Source organism: Elgaria multicarinata, chromosome 3, assembly GCF_023053635.1.
Source record: "Elgaria multicarinata webbii isolate HBS135686 ecotype San Diego chromosome 3, rElgMul1.1.pri, whole genome shotgun sequence".
Classification (NCBI taxonomy): domain Eukaryota; kingdom Metazoa; phylum Chordata; class Lepidosauria; order Squamata; family Anguidae; genus Elgaria; species Elgaria multicarinata.
Genome location: NC_086173.1, coordinates 83,516,062 through 83,538,497, shown reverse-complemented (window position 1 = coordinate 83,538,497; position 22,436 = coordinate 83,516,062). Strand labels below are relative to the sequence as shown.

General features: G+C 46.0%; 1 protein-coding gene across 3 annotated transcripts; it reads left to right on the top strand.

Annotated features, from left to right (window-relative positions):
- The first annotated feature begins 597 nt into the window (after positions 1–597).
- On the top strand, positions 598–17,131 carry PITX1 (paired like homeodomain 1). Of its 3 annotated transcripts, none has more exons than XM_063123306.1 (4): positions 598–763; positions 3,947–3,996; positions 6,859–7,041; positions 16,570–17,131. In XM_063123306.1, exons 1-4 carry the CDS (start codon positions 598–600, stop codon positions 17,101–17,103), a joined length of 933 nt encoding a protein of 310 aa, XP_062979376.1. In that variant the 3' UTR covers positions 17,104–17,131. The 3 variants fall into 3 exon arrangements, with proteins under 3 accessions (XP_062979376.1, XP_062979373.1, XP_062979374.1); XM_063123303.1 differs by having other exon boundaries at positions 6,844–7,041; XM_063123304.1 differs by lacking the exon at positions 3,947–3,996 and having other exon boundaries at positions 6,836–7,041.
- Positions 17,132–22,436: the final 5,305 nt, after the last annotated feature.

Here is a 22,436-nt window from a genome sequence, read left to right as displayed (position 1 = left end):
CCACCAGCCGGAGAGAGCGCTTGCCCGGCCCGCGAGTTTACAGGCAGCTCCATTAGGCTGGGCAGAGCGCTCGGTGGACGTGATCTATTAGCCAGGCGAAGGACGGGGAGGTTTTGAACCTTGGGAGGGGGGGGCTGGAGGAAGAGGAGGAGGAGGAGGAGGAGGAGCTTCGCTTCAACTTACAGGCGTTCGTTCCCGGGCAGGTCACTTGAATCTCTTTCGCTCGAAACAAGCCACCTCGCTCGACTCGCCTAGAAAGGGGGAGGGGGGGCACCATTGCCACTTCCCCGCCTATGCCGCCGGAGCACTCCGAGGCTTGGCGGCGCCTGTCAGACAGCAAGCCAAGCCCCTGCCAAGGCCGAGTGGATTTAAAGACGAACGTAGTGACCGTAACAATAATAATAATAATAAAAAAGTAGACTGCTTGCAACCTCTGTGGAATAATCATCCTCATCGCATTTTATCTTAGTTTTTTTAAAACAGCAGCAGCAGCAACAACAACAACACACAGCCTACCTACACACACACACACACACACACACACAGAGCCGCTTCCGAAGCAGAACGCGATTGAGCCTTCTTCTTCTTCTCCTTGCTATGGATTCCTTTAAAGGTGGGATGAATTTGGAAAGGCTGCCCGACAGTTTAAGACCTCCCCAGGCTTCCCACGACATGGCTTCCAGCTTCCATTTGCAGAGATCTTCCGAAGCCAGAGAACCGATCGAGAACTCGGCCAGCGAATCCTCAGACACCGAAGTCCCAGGTAAGATCGAGGCAGCCCAAATGTGTGGTTCAGATTGTCGCCGCTGTCTTTGTTGTGTTGGGGTGTGTGTGGCGTGTGTGTTTTGCGTAACGTCTGCAGAAAAGGATCTTCTTTTTCTACCAAGGAAAGAAGTTTTTCATTGGAAGAAAAGGAAAAGAAAAGAGAGCTTAGGGTAGAAGAAAGCCATTGAATGCATTGCAATGGCAAGGAGGCATGGAGAGATTAAGGCTGCGATCCTACTCGCACTTACCTGGGAGTAAGTTCCACCGAAGTCAGTGGGACTTACTTCCGAGTAGACAGGCATAAGATTGTGCTGCTAGACGTCTTTCTTCCATGTATCCCATATGTGACAGCATATTGCTCTCAAACTCCACCCGAGAAGCAGGGTGCTGTTGCAAAAAAAATAAAAATGTTTTTGCAGCCATACTTTTCTTTGAAAAGTTCCATTAGGCCTGCGGTTTTCATAGAAAGTTTCCGAAATCATGTCAGCAATGCTGGATTTATTTTCCAATCTGGAAAGCAGTGTCCACATGTAAAAACATCTCTCTGTCAAAGGGGGCTGGGGGAGGCACCGATCAGAAAACAGGAAGGGATGAGAGGTGAGGGGCCAAGGAGGGGGGAACGGGAGAATTCCAGACCTCGGAATTCCATAGGCTGCAGATGACACAAAAGTGGCTTTTATGCAAAGCTAAGTCGTTTGGTGTTTTTTTAAGAAAAGGACAATAAAAGGGTGGTGGATGCAAATCTTATGCGGGTTTATTCGGCGCTGAGATCAGTAAAGCTTGGTCGCAGGTAAATGTGTGTAGGATCGCAACCTGAAAATGACTGCGACAGTTACAGTTTCTTTTACGGAGACTTTGGGATAACTCTCTCTAAATACGCCTGTGTATAGTTGGCGGGTGGCTCATATATGAAAAGGTCCCTCCACTGAAGGAGAGAATGAGATTCTCTTCTATTTCAGTACATAAAACAGAGCACCCAGTGCATGTCCCTAAAGTCAAACATACAGCAGCATTCCTTGATTTGAAAATCGCTTCAAATCCTGGGAAAGTTCGCCCATAGGAATTAATAAAACCAGCGCCTCGATGACAGATTGCAACCTGGAAGGCAACCCTACACATTTCTTTCCTCCGAGCAAGCAGGCATGGTGGAGCAACCTAAAATACACAGTATGGGATTATGGCTGTAATCCTGTGTGCCCTTACTCGGAAGTGAAACCCATTGATATCAAGGAGACACACACACCCTCTTTAATCGGAACTAAGTCCCACCACATGTGGTGGGGCTTACTCCCAGGTAAGTGTACATAGGATTGCAGCCCATTTTTCCCCCAGTACACACAGGGTTGTAAAACCTCTAGATTTCAATGCATCCAATGGCTCTGTTCAGAAGACACCTTAAACCACCACGGCTTTAACCACGTTGGTTAAGCCAGTGTTCAGAAGACGCCTGAACACCATGGCTTTAACCATGGTGACTAAGGCAAAAATTCACCCCGGTTAAAGCCATGGTTTAAGTTGTCTTCCCAACACGACCCAGCTTTCTGGTTTAACCACTGTGGTTAAAGCCATGGTTTAAGGTGTCTTCTGAATGGGGCCAGTATCTCAAAAGATCCCAGCATGTTTTTATAGTTGCATAGACAGTTGTGGCTTTATAAATGTATATCCACAAGGGTGCGAAAATAAAGAGTGGATGGTGTGTGACACCCACACCCACAATATTATATATATATATATATATATATAATACAAGGCTGTCACGCACCATCTGCTCTTTATTATATACGTGTGTGAGTGTGTATACATATGTACTATATATACATATTTAAGTGTGTGTGTGTACAGGTGTGTGTATATGTATATTTCTATATATACTCACATTCTATATATGACAAAAACACATACAGATATATTATGTATGTTTGTGGTGAGGGGGGGTGTATAAGTTCAACAGACAAAGATAGCTATACTACAACTCTACTTAAAACCGGACTGATGAGAACTATTCGAGGACACCTCTGGTAAACATAATCCAGGGCTCTAGAATTCGGAGCTGCTACTCCTAACCCCCGTGACCGAACTGGGTCCAGGCCAGGCCGCTGCTTTCCCCATCAGTAACCGGGCGCTTGGGTTCCCGCGGCTCCGACGCAAACGAGGCGTCTGGGAGCCAAGTCTCGTACTCAGCCCAGACGGCTGCGCTGGCCGAGGCGCTATGCGCAAGCGGCTGAACCTGACGGGCAGTGCGTGTCCGCCGCGGGAAAGAGGGGCGGCGTCGCGCCCGCGGCATCCCTCTCGCACCGTGGCTTGTAAATCTCGACGAGGCCGGGCGAGCAGGGCCCGGCTCGCCCGCGCCACCAAGGGTACAATGTGCCTTTCACTTCTTCTAAGTGGAAAAAATGTGCGAAGGAGGCCAATTACGCCTAGTGGTTTGAACACGGTAATCAGAGGCCCCGTTGGAGAAGGCGGCCTTCCCCCCGATAAGGGCTGGGGTAAAGGCTGGGGGATCAATCAGAGGTCAAGATCGCCTTGTCGCCTGGCCGGCGGAAGGGCGCTCGGAGGAGGCCCGGGGTCTCCACGAGCGGCTTTCGCCCTCTGTTTCCTCCTCCCGAGGCGAAGCAGCTCGAGCTGCCTCTCCGCCTCGCCTCCCTTCTCATCCCAGCCTCCTCGCCCCAAGAAAGCTCTCCTTCACCTGGCTAAATTACGCCCGTTTGAAACCCTTCACCGACACCGGACTAAGGGGTTTTAGGAGCCTACAATGAAGTTTGGCAGTGTGATTGGCGGCGCGGGGATGGGGACGGGGGCGGACGGATAGGAACTGAGCTAGCAGGGTCGCCTGGACACTACTTAGGAAACCTTTAACGAGGCGAGTGCGTCCCGGGCCTTGTTTGCTTTGCAAACCGCTTACTGGAACCGAGTGGCCGTTGGAGCTGCAATAAGGCCATTTACCACTTTGGGGTTTCCATTTAACCGCTTGGACCCACCTAGTTTACTTTCAGAGGACATGTGAGTGCAGTAGTAACTCACTCTCTCTCTCTCTCTCTCTCTCTCTCTCTCTCTCTCTCTCTCTCTCTCTCTCTCTCTCTCTCTCTCTCTGTGTGTGTGTGAGTGTGTGAGAGTGTGTGTGTGTGTGTGTGTGTGTGTGTGTGTGTGTGAGAGAGAGAGAGAGAGAGAGAGAGAGAGAGAGAGAGAGAGAGAGAGAGAGAGAGAGAGAGAGAGAGAGAGAGGGGAGCAGGGGTGGGTAGAAGTCGTTTATTTTGGATACATAACATCCTCAAGAAGTGATACATAAAATAAGTGGTCTAAATACATTTCAGGGAGACTAAGCCAAGTAGCGGATTTAGGATCAGTGTCGAAGATACAAATCAAAGTGAATAAAATTTTGTTTGCGTGCGTCCTTGAAGTGTATACATGTGCTTGTTTGTATGTGGTTTGTGTGTATGTCATACACACACACTTTCTTCTCTCTGTATAAAGTAGCACATGTGATATCTGTATTTTTACATAGCGCCTGATCCAGAAAAAGTTAAGCTCTTTGACATCCGCTCTCAGTTCAATAGGGAAGTTAAAGCGTGTAATTTAATCTCCACCATTGAAATCAATGGGACGTAAAGAGCTGGATTTTGAATTGATCCTGACTTATGTTTTTTTTAATTAAATAAATATTAGTGTATTATAGACATATTTAGGTACACATTCAGTTACAATGTTTGCGTGGCAATGCATACAGAAATAAGCTGACCATCCTAATTAAATACCATAGAAGGGGGATTTCAAATAATGTTGTTAAATATCAGGATGTTAAGAAAATATAGTTTTATACCCGATCCCCCTCACACTCTACTACACACACACACACTTGGCTGGAACCCACGTTTCCTTTATTCTATAACTTTTCTCAGACCGACACAGTTTGTTTTAACAAGGTTACTCAAAAGAAAGGCATTGTGAATTAAATAAGTTGTCTATTGCAGCCTGATGGTGGGACGTGTGTACAATTCTAACTGAGAAATTTGCATATGGGCTTCTATTAGCATATTGTGATAGACAACTACACTTAAATTTATTTATTTTATTTTTATTTATTACATTTTTATACCGCCCAATAGCCGAAGCTCTCTGGGCGGTTCACAAAACATAGATGAAGGCAGGTTTCTGGTGCTATTTCAAACTACTTCCAAAATATCAGTTTACATATTGATTGCAAGTCTTGGTTCTATAAAATCAGAGTGCTCCTGCAATAATGAAGGGATCTATTAATCCAAATTAATTAACAGACAGCACAAGCATGAACATTTCTACTAAGAAGCAAGTCCCGCTGAGCTGAGTTCAGGTACTTGCTCCCAAGTAAGAGCCTATGAGGGTGGCATTTAAACGGTTGCTACACAATCTGGTTAAGGAGAAGTACTGAGATTTAAAGCGCTCTCCATCAAAACACCACTGGAAGCAATCCCTTGGAAGTCAGACCCTTTAGAGTAGGGCTGCTATTTAATTTTGAGTAAACATGCATAGGATCAGGTTGGAAATCTGCCAGGCTAAAATCACTGACTTCTACATAAATGCATCAGCATCATAGAACCCTACCAAGTTCGCTGCCATTAAACTGGCCTGTCTAAAATATTTGTCATAACAGTGGAATCCTATACAAACCTACTCAGAAGTAAGTTCAATGAGGCTTTCACTCTGGTAAGTAACAATAGGATTGCAGCCTAAGTTGCTTTTGAATGGATAAGAAAAGAAACCATTGTTCCCCCCATCCAATTTTTCCAATATTGTAGAATAACTTTATACTCCTATAAAAATGTGCTTTATATAATTCAGTAGATATACTGGAACTCTTAACTATAAATAAAATCATGTACACTGGGAGCAATCTACAGCCAAGTTAACCAAGGTATATGCTGTGCAATCAATGCATTTTTACTCAGAAGGAAGTCCATTGGATTTGAGGAAAGTTACACTCAAATTGTGCAGATAGGATCACATCTGGATCACTGAAATCAATGGAACATTCAAGATCCGAGTTAAGCCTGTATTTACATTTCTCCCACTGAAACCGTGGCTGGCTCTAGAATGTTTGCTGACTGAATGCAGTGAAATCTTATACATGCCCTCCTAGTAAGTGTGTATAGTATTGCAGCCTTAAAGTTGTAGATTGAAAACATGATCTTCGCATATGTGAAAAATAGCTAGTACAAGTTGTAGCCATGAAGATACAAGTCAGGTTTTTTTGGTTTTGTGGGGAACTATATGTACAAATACACAAGTCTTCCACTTTGGAACTGAAAGGAATTCAAATAATATCCTAAATCTTATTCAAAAACTAGGTGGATATTAGTAAAGTATTTGGTTTTCTTTCTGTTCTGATGTTATTTTTAACTTCTAAAAAAATTCAAAATTTTGCACAGCTGAAAAATCGACTGGGTCTAAGAGCCCCAAATTCCCAAACAATATCGCCTTTATTTCAGTTTTATGAAAACCTTCATTTTTCTGGCTTAAGGAATTACACATTCCTCCCCAGGGATTTTTTCTTGATATTTGTTATTTTACACTTCTCCACATGATAGGAAAATATGCAACAACAACGACAACAGAAACAAAAATCTAGTAATGTATTTCTTAATATTTTGAGAGACCAAGGACTCCGAGATGACTAGTACAGTAGTTTTGTGAGTCCTTCCCCCTTTTAAAAAGGTATTTCCCCTTTTAAAAATTAAGTCTCACACACACACACACATACACACACTTTTTTTTTCTTTTTTTTTTAGCTTTCAGAATTTTCTGCATTAAGCAGGAAGGTTAAATAAAGTTCAGAATTTGATTGGTCCTTGGTTTTGTAATGGAAAAATCCTCTGTCCTGAGTTGTATTTGGTGAGAGTTTCTGAAAAGAGGAGCTGATTCCCATCCAACAATGGAGAAACTTTTGGCCCCCAGAAACGGAATTCACATTTCCGCAGGAGCGGGGTCGGTTTCGATGTCTTGGGTTGAGGGGATCTCGGGCATCATTGCGACCCTGCTCACGCGAGTTTTCTTCCCTTCGGTTTTGTCTCCGTGCGCTTGGCCCTTTCCTTTCCAGAAAAGGAGCGAAGCGGCGTGCAGAAGAGCGACGACGGGAACGCCGAGGACCCGGCCAAGAAGAAAAAGCAGAGGCGGCAAAGGACTCACTTTACCAGCCAGCAGCTGCAGGAGCTGGAGGCCACTTTCCAGAGGAACCGCTACCCGGACATGAGCATGCGAGAAGAGATCGCGGTGTGGACCAACCTCACCGAGCCCAGAGTCAGGGTGAGCCGCGCTCGGCCGTTCGCGTCTCCAAGGATTCGCCCGCTAATCCAGCCACTTCCCCGGCTGTCTGGAGACAGCTCGAAGCCAGCCCGTAAAAAAAGGGGGCTAGTCGATTGCAAGCTCCCCAGGGCGCTCGCTGCCTTTGACCAGACACTGACTCGGAAGTAAGTCCCACTGTGTTCAATTGGGCCTACTCCCAAGGAAGTGTGCCGAGATCGCGGCTCGATGGCCCGCGCGAAGGGTGCGTAGGATCGTAGCCTTAAGTCCGCTGCTTTCAATATCCAAGGCACCGGCCTGCAAAAGAGGTGAACGCGAAGGCAATGGAGGAGAGCCGGTTGTTGGAGGGCGAGGGAGGAAACGAGCAGGGGAATCTGGTGGCAGAAAGAAAGAAAAGACGTCGAAGGCGGTTCGGTGTTGTGTGTGTCCCCCCCTTCTTGTCATTCTCACCTAACTTTAGTCAATTTCACTTTATGCCAGGAAGAGCGACGGGTGGGGCAGCACCAACGGGTGGGATAAATGGGTGAAATCCAGCATAAAGGGCCACTTAGAGTAAACGCATTGAAATGAATGGGATTTAGTTAGTCATGACTAATTTAAAGCCCATTCATTTCTGTGGATCTACTCTAATTGGAGCATGAGAGAGGCGTTTACTCAATGTATCCATGTCTGTAATTAGAATGTGGGGCTGCCTCTCTAAGTACAGAGTCCGAAGTCAAGGGACACAACCCGCCTGGCCCTGTTTCAGTCTTTGTCGCTGAAGGATTGATGGCGGCGGACAAAATAAAAGCAAAAGGTCCAAGTTTGAGCTCGGCCTAAATAAAAGGTCTTCGCTGGTTGCGCCTGCTCTCTCTTAGGGCTCGCGATTTGAACGCCTTGGCCCGCAAAAGCCGGCCGAAGTCAAGACTGCGATCCTAGGTACCTTTGCTCTGGCGGGAGTCCCGTCGAACCAAGTGAGGCTTACTTCAGAGCATAAGAGTTGTCGGCACGTCCCATTAAATGGAGTGGGGCCTGCAATACAATGGGTACCGCCGAATCGCGGCCATTTATCAGTTTTTACTGGGAAGCGACGCCCCCTGCTCAGTGCCGAGCAACTGCGCCTAAGTTTGTAGCCTCCATTGGCGCTGCCTCCTCGTGCCCGCTTCCTCGGGAGTAAGAACTCAGTGGGATTTGCTTCGGACTCGGAGTCAAGATGGCTCCGATCTGGCTCCAGGCCTACTTAGCTGGCAGTGAGTGCCGGGGCAAACAGTGCTGCTCAATTGCCGAGCCCGCACGCCGCTTCGCAGGGGGCTGAGGGAGCTGCTGCCTTGGAAAGTAAATCCCACCGAAACCGCAGTCTGAATGGACGCGATCGGGGGGTCGCGAAGCTGATCAGCCCAGGCGCAAGAGGCATCGGAGCGCAACACGCCTTTGGGCGCCTTCATTGCTGGGGAAAGTCCGGCTCCGAAGCGTTGGCCTTCGGTCGATTCGGCGGGGCCTCCTCGGCGATGCGGGCTCAAGCGTGAAATCCAACGTAAATCCTACTTAGAGTAGACCCATTGAAATGACCAGGACTTCAGTTAGTCACATCTCATTTCTATCCCATTGATTTCAATGGGTCTACTCTAAGTAGGATTTACGTTGGATTTTGTCCAAGCTCAGCTGCAAGGAGGAGGTGGAAACCCGCCTGGCGCTTTGGGCAATTTTAAGGATGGTCCAAGGATCTGGGGTACTTTGCGATGGCGATCGGCAAACTCAGGTGGAGGGGGGCTTCTCAGGGTGGTTTATTTAAGATAAAATCGTCCCCAGCTCCTCCCCATGACGTTGATTAAAATATAATAGGAATGATAGCAACATTTGTCTATGGGGGAAAAGCCAATTGGGTCGTCAGCTATTGTCCTTTTTGTGCGTGTGGCTTGGGAAAAACCAGGCTTGGCTAGAGGAGAGGCATCTTTCAGGATTTACTGTTGGACCTTGGATTAATTAAATTCAGCCATTTAATACCAAGCAGGAAATCTATTTTCTCTTCGGGCGATTGTTGAGAGAGAGAGAGAGAGAGAGATGGGGAGGCGGGGGGGGGCATCCGGGTAAAGAGGTTTTATGAATGGGCGCTCTTTCACGCGGCTGGGGGCGGATTTCGAAGCACAAAAGTTAATTTCGCCCGTAGATCTCGGAAGCCAGCGACCGCGGGAGGTACCCCTGCGTCTTGCTGGGGATTCTTGCTGGGGGTCCCAGTTAAAAGGGCGGAGTTCGGTTGTGCGGTGAATTCTTCACAGATTTCAGGCGGTGCTGGGCTAAGAGCTGAGTAGAAGTGGGAAATTTCCGGAGGAGGGCAAGTAGTAGCAGATCGGGGGCCGAAGTCTCATCTTTAGTTCCCTCGGTGTGTGTGAGAGAGAGGGAGAGAAAATAAACCAGAGGAGTCCAGCGTGGCCCCTCAACGCATCCACAGAAGCCTCTGCAAAGCCATGATTCGTTCCCACCGGATATTGTTTGTCCCACTTGCTGGCGTCTTGGCTGCCTTAGCCGTGTTTAAAGATCGCAGGGCCTTTTTTAGGTAGAGGGCAGATGGCGAGTCACGTTCGTTTTCACGGGACAAGCAAGTGTCCCTGGGCTGCACATTACGCTCGCTGGCTAGACGGGCCCACCGGAGGTTGTCTTTTACACTCTCTGCTCAATAATTGTATCGCAGAAGATGTTGGTTGAAAAGAAATTAGAGCTGGTGTCGATTTCACGGGGAGGTGATTTTACCTCGGGCCTAAAATACTGGGCACGATCCCGGCTAGAAATAAGCACTTCAAAGGGTGGAAAGCCTGTTGAGTTCAGTGGGATTTAATTCCAATGCACACCACTGAATTCCTTCGAAGAAGTAGGCTACACTCCTATTCACGTTTATCTGGGAATAAGCGCCACTAAATTTAAGGGGACTTACTTCAAAGGAGGCATGCGTAGGATTGGGCCAAACATGTACTTAACTCTTGCTAGGGAGCAAGTTCCATTGCCATCAGCGAGACTTCTGAGTAAGCAAACTTCGGACCATCATATAATTTCGGCTGCATGTTGTCCATTGCATGGAAATAAATCCCAGTGAAATAAATGACGCTTGATAAGTTGGACTCAGGGTGCTTATATTAATAGGCGAGAAAGAGATGCACCAAATCCGTAAAATCCAGTGGGAGACCTTTGTGAAATCTAGGTAGCTTTTCTTGCAGGGTTCATTTTCTTTTCTATGGGCCACCCGTTAGAGTCATGTATTAGTTGTTTTAACACTAACCGACCCAATTCACAAAGTTGGCTTTTTGAGCGAGGGCCCGGACCACCATGCTGATCATGTCCAACTGATTTCAGTAGAAGTTAGTTTCCAGCAGACGGCCTTTAGACGGCAGGTTTCGGCTGGGGACAAATTCCCTGGAATGAAAGCAACATGAGGTTCAGTCTTTAGGATCGAGGTAACACTCCCATTGCTTTTGGCTTTAAATTGGGCTGGGCGCTATGAAGCTCAAACTGAAACAAAACAGATCAAAAGCCCGCTTTCCGCCCAGAAGCATTTAACTTGAAATGGGACATGCTGTAGATTGCGTTGAAACCAATGGTTCTTACTTCCACCTCCTGTGCATTTTGATAGGGGCTCGCTTGCACAGTAGCTACAAAGTGTCAATAGATTAATCTCAGCGTACCTGTAGAAACAAAGATTTGCAGAACTGATCTTCACGGGTCTGTTGCCTGCAATTGCAGGAGTTGTTGCTGTTGGTTGGTTGGTTTGGTTTGGTTTCTTTAAAGCGGCCAGTGGCAGAAAATAACCCGCGGGGGTGGGTGGGGAAGGATTAACATTTGTATTAGACTTTCTCTTTGCTTGTTTTTAGCCCTGGTTTAGTGCATTGGAATTATTTGGGGGGGGGGGTTGTCCCTCCCCCTCCCTGCTTTCTTAGTCCAGGATCTTTCCTTGTGCTTTTAGTAGAGGGAATGAATCTTCCAGGCGCCGGAGGTGTGGGTGTATTTAATCCTTGCCGAGTATAGTTTGCTAAAGAACTACAAGGGATTCAAGGCAATGTCAAAAACGCCCATCGAGTTGAATAGTTCTCTTGTGTTGCATCCTACTAAAGCCTCTTAGGGGGCAATCCTATCCAGGTTTAGGGGGGGGAATCCTACAACTCCCAGCATCCCTAGCCAGCATTTTGCTGTCTAAACATACACAGAATTGCACCCCTAAGGGGCCCCAATTGGTGATTCCTTAAACGTTACAGGCGATTCCCTAAAATCAACTGGGGAGACATGCAGGAAAACCCCATTTCTCCCTTAGAAGTCCATGGTCAGCCAGAATGTCCACTTGGAGTATCGTGTGTGGTTAAAACTGCGGCTCCTGTGTGTGTTTACTAAAGAAATAGTGGTGCGCTAGGGCTGGACCTTGGGATCGAAGCCTTAATTGGCCCAGAGGTCGGACTGGTAGAATAGGAAATCCTGAGAGGAAGTCCAGGGCCCCCAGCCCAACACCACCGCAATGACCACCCGGAGAGCAGTAGGTGATGGCATCTGGGCATCAGAAGCAAACTCTATTTTATTCCTGTAATGTTGTTGCTATAACTTAGGTGAGTGTAAATGCAAAAAATTACAAGCTCAATTAATTATTATTAGTATCAAATCAGAGTTAGCAAACAGGTTTTGGTGGTGGTAATGTTCTGACATATTAGGAATGTAGAAGCAGTTGTAAAGTATGGAATGGTTGCGGGGTGGTGGTGAGAAGGGTTAGTTGTATCGCTTCACAACTGAAGTAATGCACATGGCCATCTAAAGCCCCCATTAGATCACTAAAATTACCGAACTTCACCACTGCAAAAAAGAAGGAAAATCACATGAAGTGCAATGTGACTGCCAAATAAACCCGTATAGGTTCAGTCAGCTTCAGTCCCTGCATAAGCTTCACGCGTGTGCCAAAGCGGGACCCGGAAAAGAGGGGGCTGCTGGTTTCTTTCGAAGGAAACAGCCTGGGATCGAAGCCTTAATTGGCCCAGAGATCGGACTGGTAGAATAGGAAATCCTGAGGGGCTCAATCCTCCTCCTCTTCCCCCCCCCAACTGAAATTAGACTTCAAGCACAATCCAATATATGACTAATCCGAAGGCAGCCCCGTTGTGTTCAATAGGACTTCCTCCCAGTGAAGGACACATAAAATTGCAGCCTTGGGCTACAATGGAATTCTGACCTTGGGGGAGCTAGGGGTGGCGACGGCCGACAGAAAGCTCTGGCGTGGGCTGGTCCATGAAGTCACGAAGAGTCGGAAGCGACTGAACGAATAAACAACAAAAAGCTCATTTAACTCAATGGGACATCTGATTAGACTTAGATAGCATTGTGGTGCTTCAGGGAGGAAGTATGTTCTAAAAGAAATGGGTAAAGTTTGTAGTGAAGAGATGGAAATACTTGGGAGGAAAATCCCACTGAACTCAGCAAGAGAGAACTGTTGAGATCAGTAGGTTGTGCTTCTGCCTAAAATGGATGGGATCGGGCCCTGTGTTTTATTTTACTAGTGAGGCATTTAGGCTAATTTTAGTCAGATCCAGGCAAGGTTATGCACTTTTAAGCCCAGCTGATGTCACGGGTGGGCGTGGGGGGCTATGTATATCCTATACTTATTTACTCTGCATACTACCCGTCTATTCCAAAGAACATATTCCCAGTGAGTAGGAATAGAATTGTAGCTGCAAGGCCTACTTATCTACTCTGTGGCAGTCAATGGAATTAACTTGGGCTGAATCGGCCCCTCTTTAATTCTTATTGTAAATCCGTATATCATTTTCGGACATTCCACTTTGTCCTACATAAGACACCGAGAGCTGGACAAAAAACTGCGATCCTACATATTTACCTGGGATTGAACTCATTGAACTCAGGTGGCACTTACTTCTCAGTATTCATATTTAGGATTGAACCTTAAAGAATGAAGTCGGTGTACAGATGAAATTCTTGACCTTAATAAACCTTGACAAGGCAGTCGGTCCCAGCGGCAGGAAAAAAGGGCTATTTCCAAGTAAATGTAACTTGAAGGTTCGCCATAAACTGTACATTAGGAGGAAAACTTCAAGAAGCCCAAGAGTTGCCTTTCCTACAGCTTTATTTATTCTTTTCCTCCTTCTCTGCCCTCAGTCCATCCTTCTCCACTTCTCTCCTTTCTGTAGATATATTTTTCGGAGCTGCCCAATTCTAGTTTAGCCATCCCAAGCTTAATTTGCTAAGAGGACCGTCCTTTAAAACGTCTAGAAACCATCAATAAAACTATTAGCCTCATTTTCAGGAAATTCCTGCCTGAAAGCATCTTCTGAGAACTGAAATACAAGTTTTGAGTGCCTTCCCTTCCCTTTTTCCTCTTTTATATTTACAACGAATTTGCCCCACTTCCTCCATTCTTTCCCCTCGAAATTTGCTTTGCTGATCTCACAGTTTAAGACTAGTTCATTTCCCCTTAAGCCTCCACCCCGCCGAGAAAAAGCAGCAACCACACCACCCACACGAAGAAATGGGTATTATAATTGGGGGTTGGTGTTGGGCGGAGCAATCCTTTATACACTTACCTGGAAGTACACTGAACTCCGCGTGACTTATTTCTGAGCAGACATGTATAGGGTTGCACTGTAACTCTCTCTTGAATAAAAGATCAGTCTTTTCACCTTTCGGAGGCTCTGGCTTAAGGAAAATACGGTTCTGTAGGAAAGGGGCCACTACTCCAAGGTTCCATTGAATGACGTCTTGTATCTACTGGTTCGCCTTAGCTAGCACTTTAAAAGATCACACAACCCACCAGTAATACAGGCAGTTCCGGAGGCCGATATTTTCCGGAGGGGAGGGGAGGGGAGGGGGGGAGAGACATTTAACCTGGAGCAGAAAGCACGTGGGTGCCACCCAAGCTTCCAGTTAGATCTGCAGCAGCCTCTCTAACAGGGTGCTAAACCAGATCCGGCTGTGTCCTGCTCCGGGTTATGAGCTGGGTGGCTGTTCCTGTTCTCTGAGCCCTGGGTTTTATGAACGGCCACTCAAAGCGTTTTCCTAAAGATGCACTCTCTGAAAATCTCCATCAGATTCCTCCCCTCCCGTCCCCTTTGTTTGATGGTTTTTAGACCCTGGGGCAGCCAGCAGCCCCTTTCCTCTCCAGCAACGAAGCTGTAAATTCCGAATATTAAATGTGAAGGCAGATGCTGCCTTCATTCAAAGGCAAAAGACGTAGTGGGTGGTTGGCTGGCTCTGTGTTGGCCTTAGACTGGCAGGATCTACACGAGTGCTTTAAAACGGTTTATAACAGCAGTGACAACTGTTGGGGCCCAGGACACACTCCGTATACAGTTTTCAAAGCGCCATATCCTGCTTGGTGTAGATCTGGCATTCCCCAACTACAATTCCTATCATGTTTGGCAATTGACCATGCTGGTGAGGGCTGATGGGAGTTGCAGTCCAAAAGACCTGGATGGCATCATGTTGGGGAAGGCTGCCTTAGACATGTTTGTCCAATCCCACTTTTATCATTTGTTAAGGAGGGGTTGTGTTTAGAATAGTTTTAGCATAGGACAAGGCGGATTAGCCATCCTAACCAAGACTTGATAAGCCACAGAGTTTGGACTTGTCAGGGGTAGTTAATATTGAAGGGAAGTGAGAAAATGAAATTTGGAGATCATTAGCAGGAAACAAAGGGAATACCTAGTTAAGCCAGCAATCTGTAGGAGGCGATTTGTCAAGGCCCAAGTTTCCACATTGCTGTGTGCCAACTATAGGTCTTACTGCAGGAAAGTACCCCAGAGATACGATGCTTGTGACTGGGGCCATAGCTAGACCTAAGGTTTATCCCTGGATCGTCCAGGGGTCAAACCTGTTCATCTAGGTGACACACAGGGGATCCAGTGCTCAGGCAGGGGTGAACCCTGGATGATCCCAGGATAAACCTTAGGTCTAGCTGTGGCCTAGGTCTGAAACCTATTTAATTCATTTGGGCAGGGGTGTGTCCCAGGACAACTTTCTCTGGGGCTTTTTAAATCCAGTCCCTGTCCCACACATATACACACCTTTTTACAATAAGTCCCTGTCCAAAAGATGTACCCAGGCTTGCTCAGACACTATCAGGCATTTGTAGTGTGGGTGGTGGCAGCAAATACCCCTAACGGAGGCAACCGATGGTGTCTTACTGCTTGTCCTACTTTGCAGAGGTTTCCATTTGTCACAGCCTCTGAAAAGCAAACTCCAGAATCTTGCAAGTGCCTTTTCTTGAAGGCACATAGTTTGAGGTTTGGATAATATGAGTATTTATTGATAAATCAGTTAAAAGTTTTACTATATCTAAAAACCATTAATTGGTTCACAGCCACCATTTCCATGATAACTTTTTTGTTCTTTTTGGAAGACCAGACTTCGAGTGGGCTGAGGGTGGGGGAGAGAAAGTTGAATGTCTTCTCTGGCATATCAAATTATTGCATCCATAGTTAAATATTCTGCAGTGTGGCAGTCCTCCAAAGCCTTCTCAGTTCTGTTGAAAGGTTGCTGGAGTTGAGCAGTAGGAATATGGGGAAGAATGCCAGTGAGAAAGGACAGATCAGCTTAAAAAAGAAAGAAATCCAATGATCAACAGTCATGTTAGTATGTAGCAAAAGAATGACTAAACGTGCTGTTGAACCTTTTAAAGCAGGATTTCCCAAACTAGCGCCCCCAGGTGTGTTGGACTACAACTCCTATCTTCTCCAGGCAACATGCCTAATTGTCATGGATGATGAGAGTTGCCATTTAAAACATCTGAAGGGCCCCACATTGGAGAAGGCTGTCCTGGATCATGTGAGGAGTGCTTGAGGGTGTGCAGACTAGCTGCATAAGCCTGATGAGTTTTCACATATATTGGGGGGGGGGGGGGCTCAGTGGGAAATGGCTAGTCAGCAGATGTGTATTGAGCCTTGGTACCCCTTCTTTGAGAAAGAAGGGTAACTTTGAGCCGCATACAGAGTGCTTTCCCCTTAATTAGGTTGCCAGGAAAAGGAGTGACTGAGTCACAAAAGTGCCCGTTTATTGTGTGTGCATTTGTTTCACTTTTTAACTTCCCCTGGGAGGGTTTAAAGCCTCGAGGGGCAGGAATGCACCTGGTGATTCGTTAATCTGACATGAAGATGCAACAATTAGCCATCCATTGATCACTGAAAATGCAGCCTGTGGAGGAGGGGGGCCCTCCCCCTTGAACTCCATGCCTTATTACCACCTTCCCCAAGTTCTGCCCACAATTTCCAAGATTTCCAATCCCTGGCTATGGTGGCAGGGTCTGATGGAAGTGGAAATCCAAAGCATCTGAAAGGCCCCAGGTTGGGTGAGGCTGCCTTCCTGGGCTTCCATGCAGCATTTGGCTGGCCGCAGACTTTGTGTCCTTAAGCTCCACCGGTTGAACTTCTAATCTTATAGGCGATGTGTGTGGATGGGGGGGGGGGTGAGTGGCTGGCTCAAGCGGGGAGGGGGGTGGCAAGCAGAAGCTGCGCGTTGGCCGCCCCGTTCTAAGCCTGCGGGCGTGCCTTGTCCCTTCTTCTCTCCGCCCCCGCGCAGGTGTGGTTCAAGAACCGGCGCGCCAAGTGGCGGAAGCGGGAGCGCAACCAGCAGATGGACCTGTGCAAGAACGGCTACGTGCCGCAGTTCACCGGCCTGATGCAGCCCTACGAGGACGTGTACGCCGGCTACCCGTCCAACTACTGGCACGCCAAGAGCCTGGCGCCCGCGCCGCTCTCGTCCAAGAGCTTCACCTTCTTCAACTCCATGAACCCGCTGTCGTCGGCCCAGTCCATGTTCTCGGCGCCCAGCACGCTGCCCTCCATGAGCATGCCGTCGTCCATGGGCCACTCGGCCGTGCCGGGCGTGCCCAACTCCAGCCTCAACAACCTGAGCGGCTCGTCGCTCAACACGGCCATGTCGTCGCCCGCCTGCCCTTACGGCCCGCCGGGCTCCCCCTACAGCGTCTACAGGGACACTTGCAACTCCAGCTTGGCCAGCCTGAGGCTGAAATCCAAGCAGCACTCGAACTTCGGCTACAGCAGCCTGCAGAGCCCGGGCTCCACCCTCAACGCCTGCCAGTACAACAGCTGACGGGCTTCCCCCTCCTTCAAGGGACCGCCGCGGCTGCGCCCAGGGGCAGGAAGACGCTCCGGAGGGGGAACGAGTCGGAAGGGAGGGGTGGGGGAACGGACCGACCAGCCCTCTCTGGCCCGGAGAGAGGGAGAGGACGGTGCTGATGACGACGAGGAAGAGGATGCCCGAATCGAACCTAAGTACATGGATGAGTTGCAATTATTTTTTTTCTCCTCTGGATGATGCGGGTTTTGTATGTGTGTTTACTTGAACTTGCACAGGACTTTCTTCTCTTAGCGTCCACTTTATACGAGAAAATACGGTAACGGTGGGGTGGGGTGGGGTCAACGGCGGCGAGAGTGATGGTTTGCGTGAGGGGTAGGGCTTTGGGCGGGGCTCTTTGTGGTAGTGGGTGGGGAAAAGAGGCGTGGTTCCTGGTGTGCTATTTCAGGAAGAGGACAGGGGGCGGGGAGTATATCATTCAGCAGGAAAGGGCGGGACATGGGGGGGGAGGGGAAGTGGTCCAGTTATTAAGGATGAAACTCTACAAGCAAATTCTCCATGACAAGGGTCAACCACTTCAGTAAGGTTCTATTTATCTATTTGCTTAACTGTTGAATTACGATGTTGTTTTTCCAGTGCATGACTCTTGGTGAGGTTTGTTTCTTTAGCTGAAAGCGATGAAGATCCAATCATTCCGAGCACTAAGCAGCTGATAAGGTTCCTACCTCTTTCTCCCCCATTTATTCCACACACACACCACACCCCCGAGAGACTGCAGTAACCCCCTAATTTCTTCCCTTTGAAAAGGAATTTTAGAGAAACCTCCGCCCTCCTTTCAGAGTCTTACCCTGATAATCAAATTATCATTCATCCTTATTTAAAGGATTTTTTTTTAATTTAAAAAGAAAAAAAGAAATAATTCTCTTAGAGAATTTACAGGGGTGGGGATTTAAAGACAGAGAAAAGGACTATCCTAAAAGGTTGATGATACTGCATCTGAAATAGAGGAGTAGAGTAACCTTACAGATGGAGGGAAATGTTTGAAAAGGGACTAGTTTTTCCATCTCTGAACAAAAAACAAGGAACCCAAACAAGGAATCTTAAAGGTGTTATGATGTAAATGTAGATAATACTTAAAATGAGTTGTTTTTGTTGGCAAATTAAAAAAAAACCTATGGAAATGATGAATATGATCTTTATTAATACGCATACAAAACGCATATGAAGTTTTCTTGCAGACATATTTGTTGCTTCTTTCTGTCGATACTTATTACCTGTAGATGACAAAAAAAAACATAATATAAAATGCACAAGGTACTTCTTTCCCAGTGTATTCCCACCTGTGGTAACCGTTACGCTGGATGTTTCAATAATGCTGTTGTGGAGGATGCAGTATATATATTGTTTTATAAGTTATGTTTTTGTGATTTTTTTTTCAAAATTAAGAGCATGGGAATAAAAAAGAAAAAAACCCTCTTAAAATGTTTTCAGTCTTACTTTCTAACTACATTAATGTCAAAACCCTTTAATCCTGGAAGATATTTTAAAAGATGACATTGAACACTGCAATCTGGTGATTCTAGTTTTGTATTAGTTTTGTCAGAGAACTTTGGTTACTGTGCAGTTTAAAAGTGCAATAATTTTTTGAAAAAGCCATAGAATTATTATTCATTACAACTATGTAATGAATGAACCAAAAATGTAAACACTGCTATGACAGCTTTCTTTAAAATAAAATTATAGTATCCTGTGCATAAATTGGAACATTATTACTCTAACTTTGACCCTGAACACCCTTTCACAGTGGGATTTACCGTCATATTATTGACTTAGCCTCCTAAACACATTCCTTGGTGCATAAATTCCAGGGAATTTGTTTCCAGAGCTGTGATCTTAATACCACAATATTTAAAATACTTCCTTAGAAGTAAGCTCCATTGTAATTAAAGGGATTTACATTGCAGTTGTATATATTTCTACTCAGGAGTTAGTGTATACGGCCAGGGTATGTGTATAGGATTACAGCCCTTAATTTCTTGGTCAGGTGATGAGATAGAACATCAACAGTGCAATCCTATACATATCCACTCAGAAGTATGTCCTGTTGAGGTGAAGGGGTTAATCTCAGCCAGATAAATGGTGATAGGATTGCAGACAAAGAGAGAAAGTAAAAAAGAATACAAAGAAGGTAGGCTTTGCAAATATAATAGTGAAAATTTTCAGAGGCAGAGTATAAGTTAGGTTTCTCCTAAACATATTTGTAAGACCTATAGTTGGCACACAGAAATCAAGATTACTTACATTGCTGAAAGTAATCTTGAAACACCCATACAGATATCTATTGATGATGACTGAGTTGTGATACCTTTAAAGATTAACAATGTGAGCCAACATGTCTTATCAGAAGAAAACCCCAATCCATTCTGTGGGACTACTCCCAGGAAAGTGCCTAGTATTGCAGCCATTATTATGGCATAAGGTTTTATGGACATCAACAAGAACACTTTGAAGAGTTACCAGCAATTGGCTGAGATGCATTTATTTTTTTCAGATAAACGTGGATACAGAGGTTTTAAGAGAACAGTGGAGTTAATCTTGGGGGGGGCGGAGGAAGCCATGAAACGCAAAGGTGGGTGGAGGTCTATAGCCTTTCCTATGCAGGTCCCAAATGTATCCAAGCTGAGAGCAAAATGACCCATTCACAACACAACATGACATTTCCAGATAGTCCATTAAATGAGATGTGAATTGCTCCCACTATAACACTTCAATTTAATTTCATTTATTTTAAAATATCAATGCCCCACAGGAGAAAACTGAGTTTATTGATGCTATTGCTTAGGGCATTGCTAGGATAAGACCTCCTTCCAAATGTTCCAAACCTAAGAACAACTGAAAGTTAAAAGCTCCACTGAAATCAATTTGATTTTCCTGGTAAATGTTTTAGGTTGCAAAATTAAACGTGGAGGAGAATCTTTCAGATTGAGAAAGGAAGCAGAATTGTCCTCTTTCAGGTAAACATAAGGATCAGAAAGTCCTTTGTTGTATTGAAGGTCCCCATTGAAATTATGGGGTTTACTTTTAAGTACACATAGGTGGGCCTGGAGTGATTGTTTATATCAGTTTGTTTAGAGACTCTTCATGACATTCTAATCACATGGTAAGAGTGTTGACTTTTCAACAGACTGTGCTTTAAGCACTAACAACAGATCATTGCAATTAACTATATGAACAGATTGGCTATTTCAGTGGCTAATTCATTTGCAGGATCCATTATAGCTATTTCCAACCTAACATTTGGAACTCACCAAAAGTTTGTGTTGGGTTGAAGGGCTTCTTTCTGAAAAACGTTATGTGGGGATTGCTACCTTTTCTGTACAGATCTGTGTCCAAAGTCTTCGATTTCGTCCAGGCCTCATTGGCAGGCATACTTCCAGGAGAGTGGCATCAATGGCAAGCCCTTATATAATGTGTTTCTATGAGAAGGTGCTCAAGTGATTGTGGCAAAATGCAGGGTTGTTATGCTAAAGTGAGCTGAGAATGCCTTCATTGGCCCTGAGAAGGAGGGAGGGGAGGAGAATCTTAAATTACATTGTAATTTAAACTTTCACTGACACTCCAAACAAAGGGAAGGAGAAAGGCTTCCTGACCCCAACCGAGATAACAGATTAAAGTTCCAATCATTCGTATGTTTTAGAAAGTAAGTCCTACTAAACAGAGTGGGACTTACCTTTGTGTAAATGCCCTTACAATTGGGTTGTAAATGTATTTACCCAGTTCTGCAGTCAATGTTGTAGCTTGTTTAAATGACCATGCCCTTGGGAGGCCCTTTTCCATTATTGTATTCATCCTACATCACATGCCTTTAATTTCCTCCTATATACAGCCATCAAGTGACTGTAGTTTCTTTCCCCCTATACACACACCCCACCCCCGCCTTGCCCCTTTCTCTTCCCAGTATAGTAGTCTGGTTTAGCCGCTTAAGTTATCTGGAGCTCCATGCAGGGCTGTGCATACGTTGTAGTGGTGGTTTTCAAAAAGCAAAATCTTTTGCCAAGTGAAATCAAATTCTGTAATCTGTGGGACATTATGCAAATGATGTACACTTTGCATACATTTTCTTATTTTTGCATAAGTCAGCTTGCCTGTCTCCCAGGGGTGGAGAAGAAGTAAATCAGGAGAGCATCGAAAGCCAACTCCCTGCCCAAGGGGAATTCTACTGAGTTGGATTCAGAGATGTCATCAGATATTGTTTATGCTTCTTCCACATTTTGTCTTCATATAGTCAACTTTTTATAAGAAAATGATCCTTAGAGCATTGAAGATTGTATCCAGTGCTGTCCTCCCACCAGCGGAATGAATGCTGGTAGCAGATTTAATTCTGCTCTACACATACATACACACACACACACACACACACACACACACACACACGCAACACCCTGGATGCCATCCATATCTAGTCCAGAAGGTTGGGGGGATCCCCAGATCAGATTTGGGAGGCATGCATGGAGCTGCAAGGGAGGAGGGGAAGAGAAATTTCTATTTCATTAATGAACATCTGCTTGCATAACATTGGATTTAGCCCCGAAGGCTGCGCACATTGAACTGGTTCGCACAATACTATAACCCACAGTGAGCTGTCACTCATGTTTATTTTGGGGTGGCTTATCATGACATCCAAACCCAGCAAGGTTTCCTCACTGTGGTTTGTTTACCACACACAAACCACCCTGAGAACCCATGGCTCATTGTTGGTTTGTCCAGGGTGGCTTGTTTTCAAGGTGGGTTGTTAGAGCCTTCTGAACACAACAGAGTGACTTGTGAATGTGTTGTTGGAAAGGGCTACTAAGCCGCCTGGCAAGAATGGTGAAAACCCAGCTGCTCCTCACAGTGCCCTCAATCCCTCCCCTCCTAGCTCAGTGCTTGATTTGACAGCAACTGGTTTTATCCCCTTGTGAGTTTATTTGGCACAAATATGTGTGTATGCATGACTGACTTACCTCTGGGTAAGCAGGCACACACACACACACACACCCCTACCTCAGTTTGGGTCTGTGGTGATTTGGGAGGGGGGGTTAAGCTTTTCCTGCTCCTGTTTTCATGTCAACATTCCCCCCATGGAGGGGGAATTAAAGAAAGAACAAATTTATGTTATTTTTCACCATTCCCTGCTGGGAACAGGAAATTTTGGCATGAAAACAAGAGGGAGGGAAGCTTAAATCCCCCCTCCCAAACTACCATGGTCCTGAACTGGGGTGGGGGGGCATGCAGTTACCCAGAGATAAGTCAATCACGCATACAGGCATAACTGTGCTAGGAAGAGGAATGGGTTGTGAGGAGCAGCT

Bases quoted from the DNA above. Each gene is read 5' to 3' on its own strand.
- PITX1 (XM_063123303.1), top strand. From the start codon at position 598: ATGGATTCCTTTAAAGGTGGGATGAATTTGGAAAGGCTGCCCGACAGT. The intron at 764-3,946 runs GTAAGATCGAGG...AGAGAGAGAGAG, and splicing joins CTCAGACACCGAAGTCCCAG to AGAGAGAGAGAGAGAGAGAG. The intron at 7,042-16,569 runs GTGAGCCGCGCT...GCCCCCGCGCAG, and splicing joins TCACCGAGCCCAGAGTCAGG to GTGTGGTTCAAGAACCGGCG.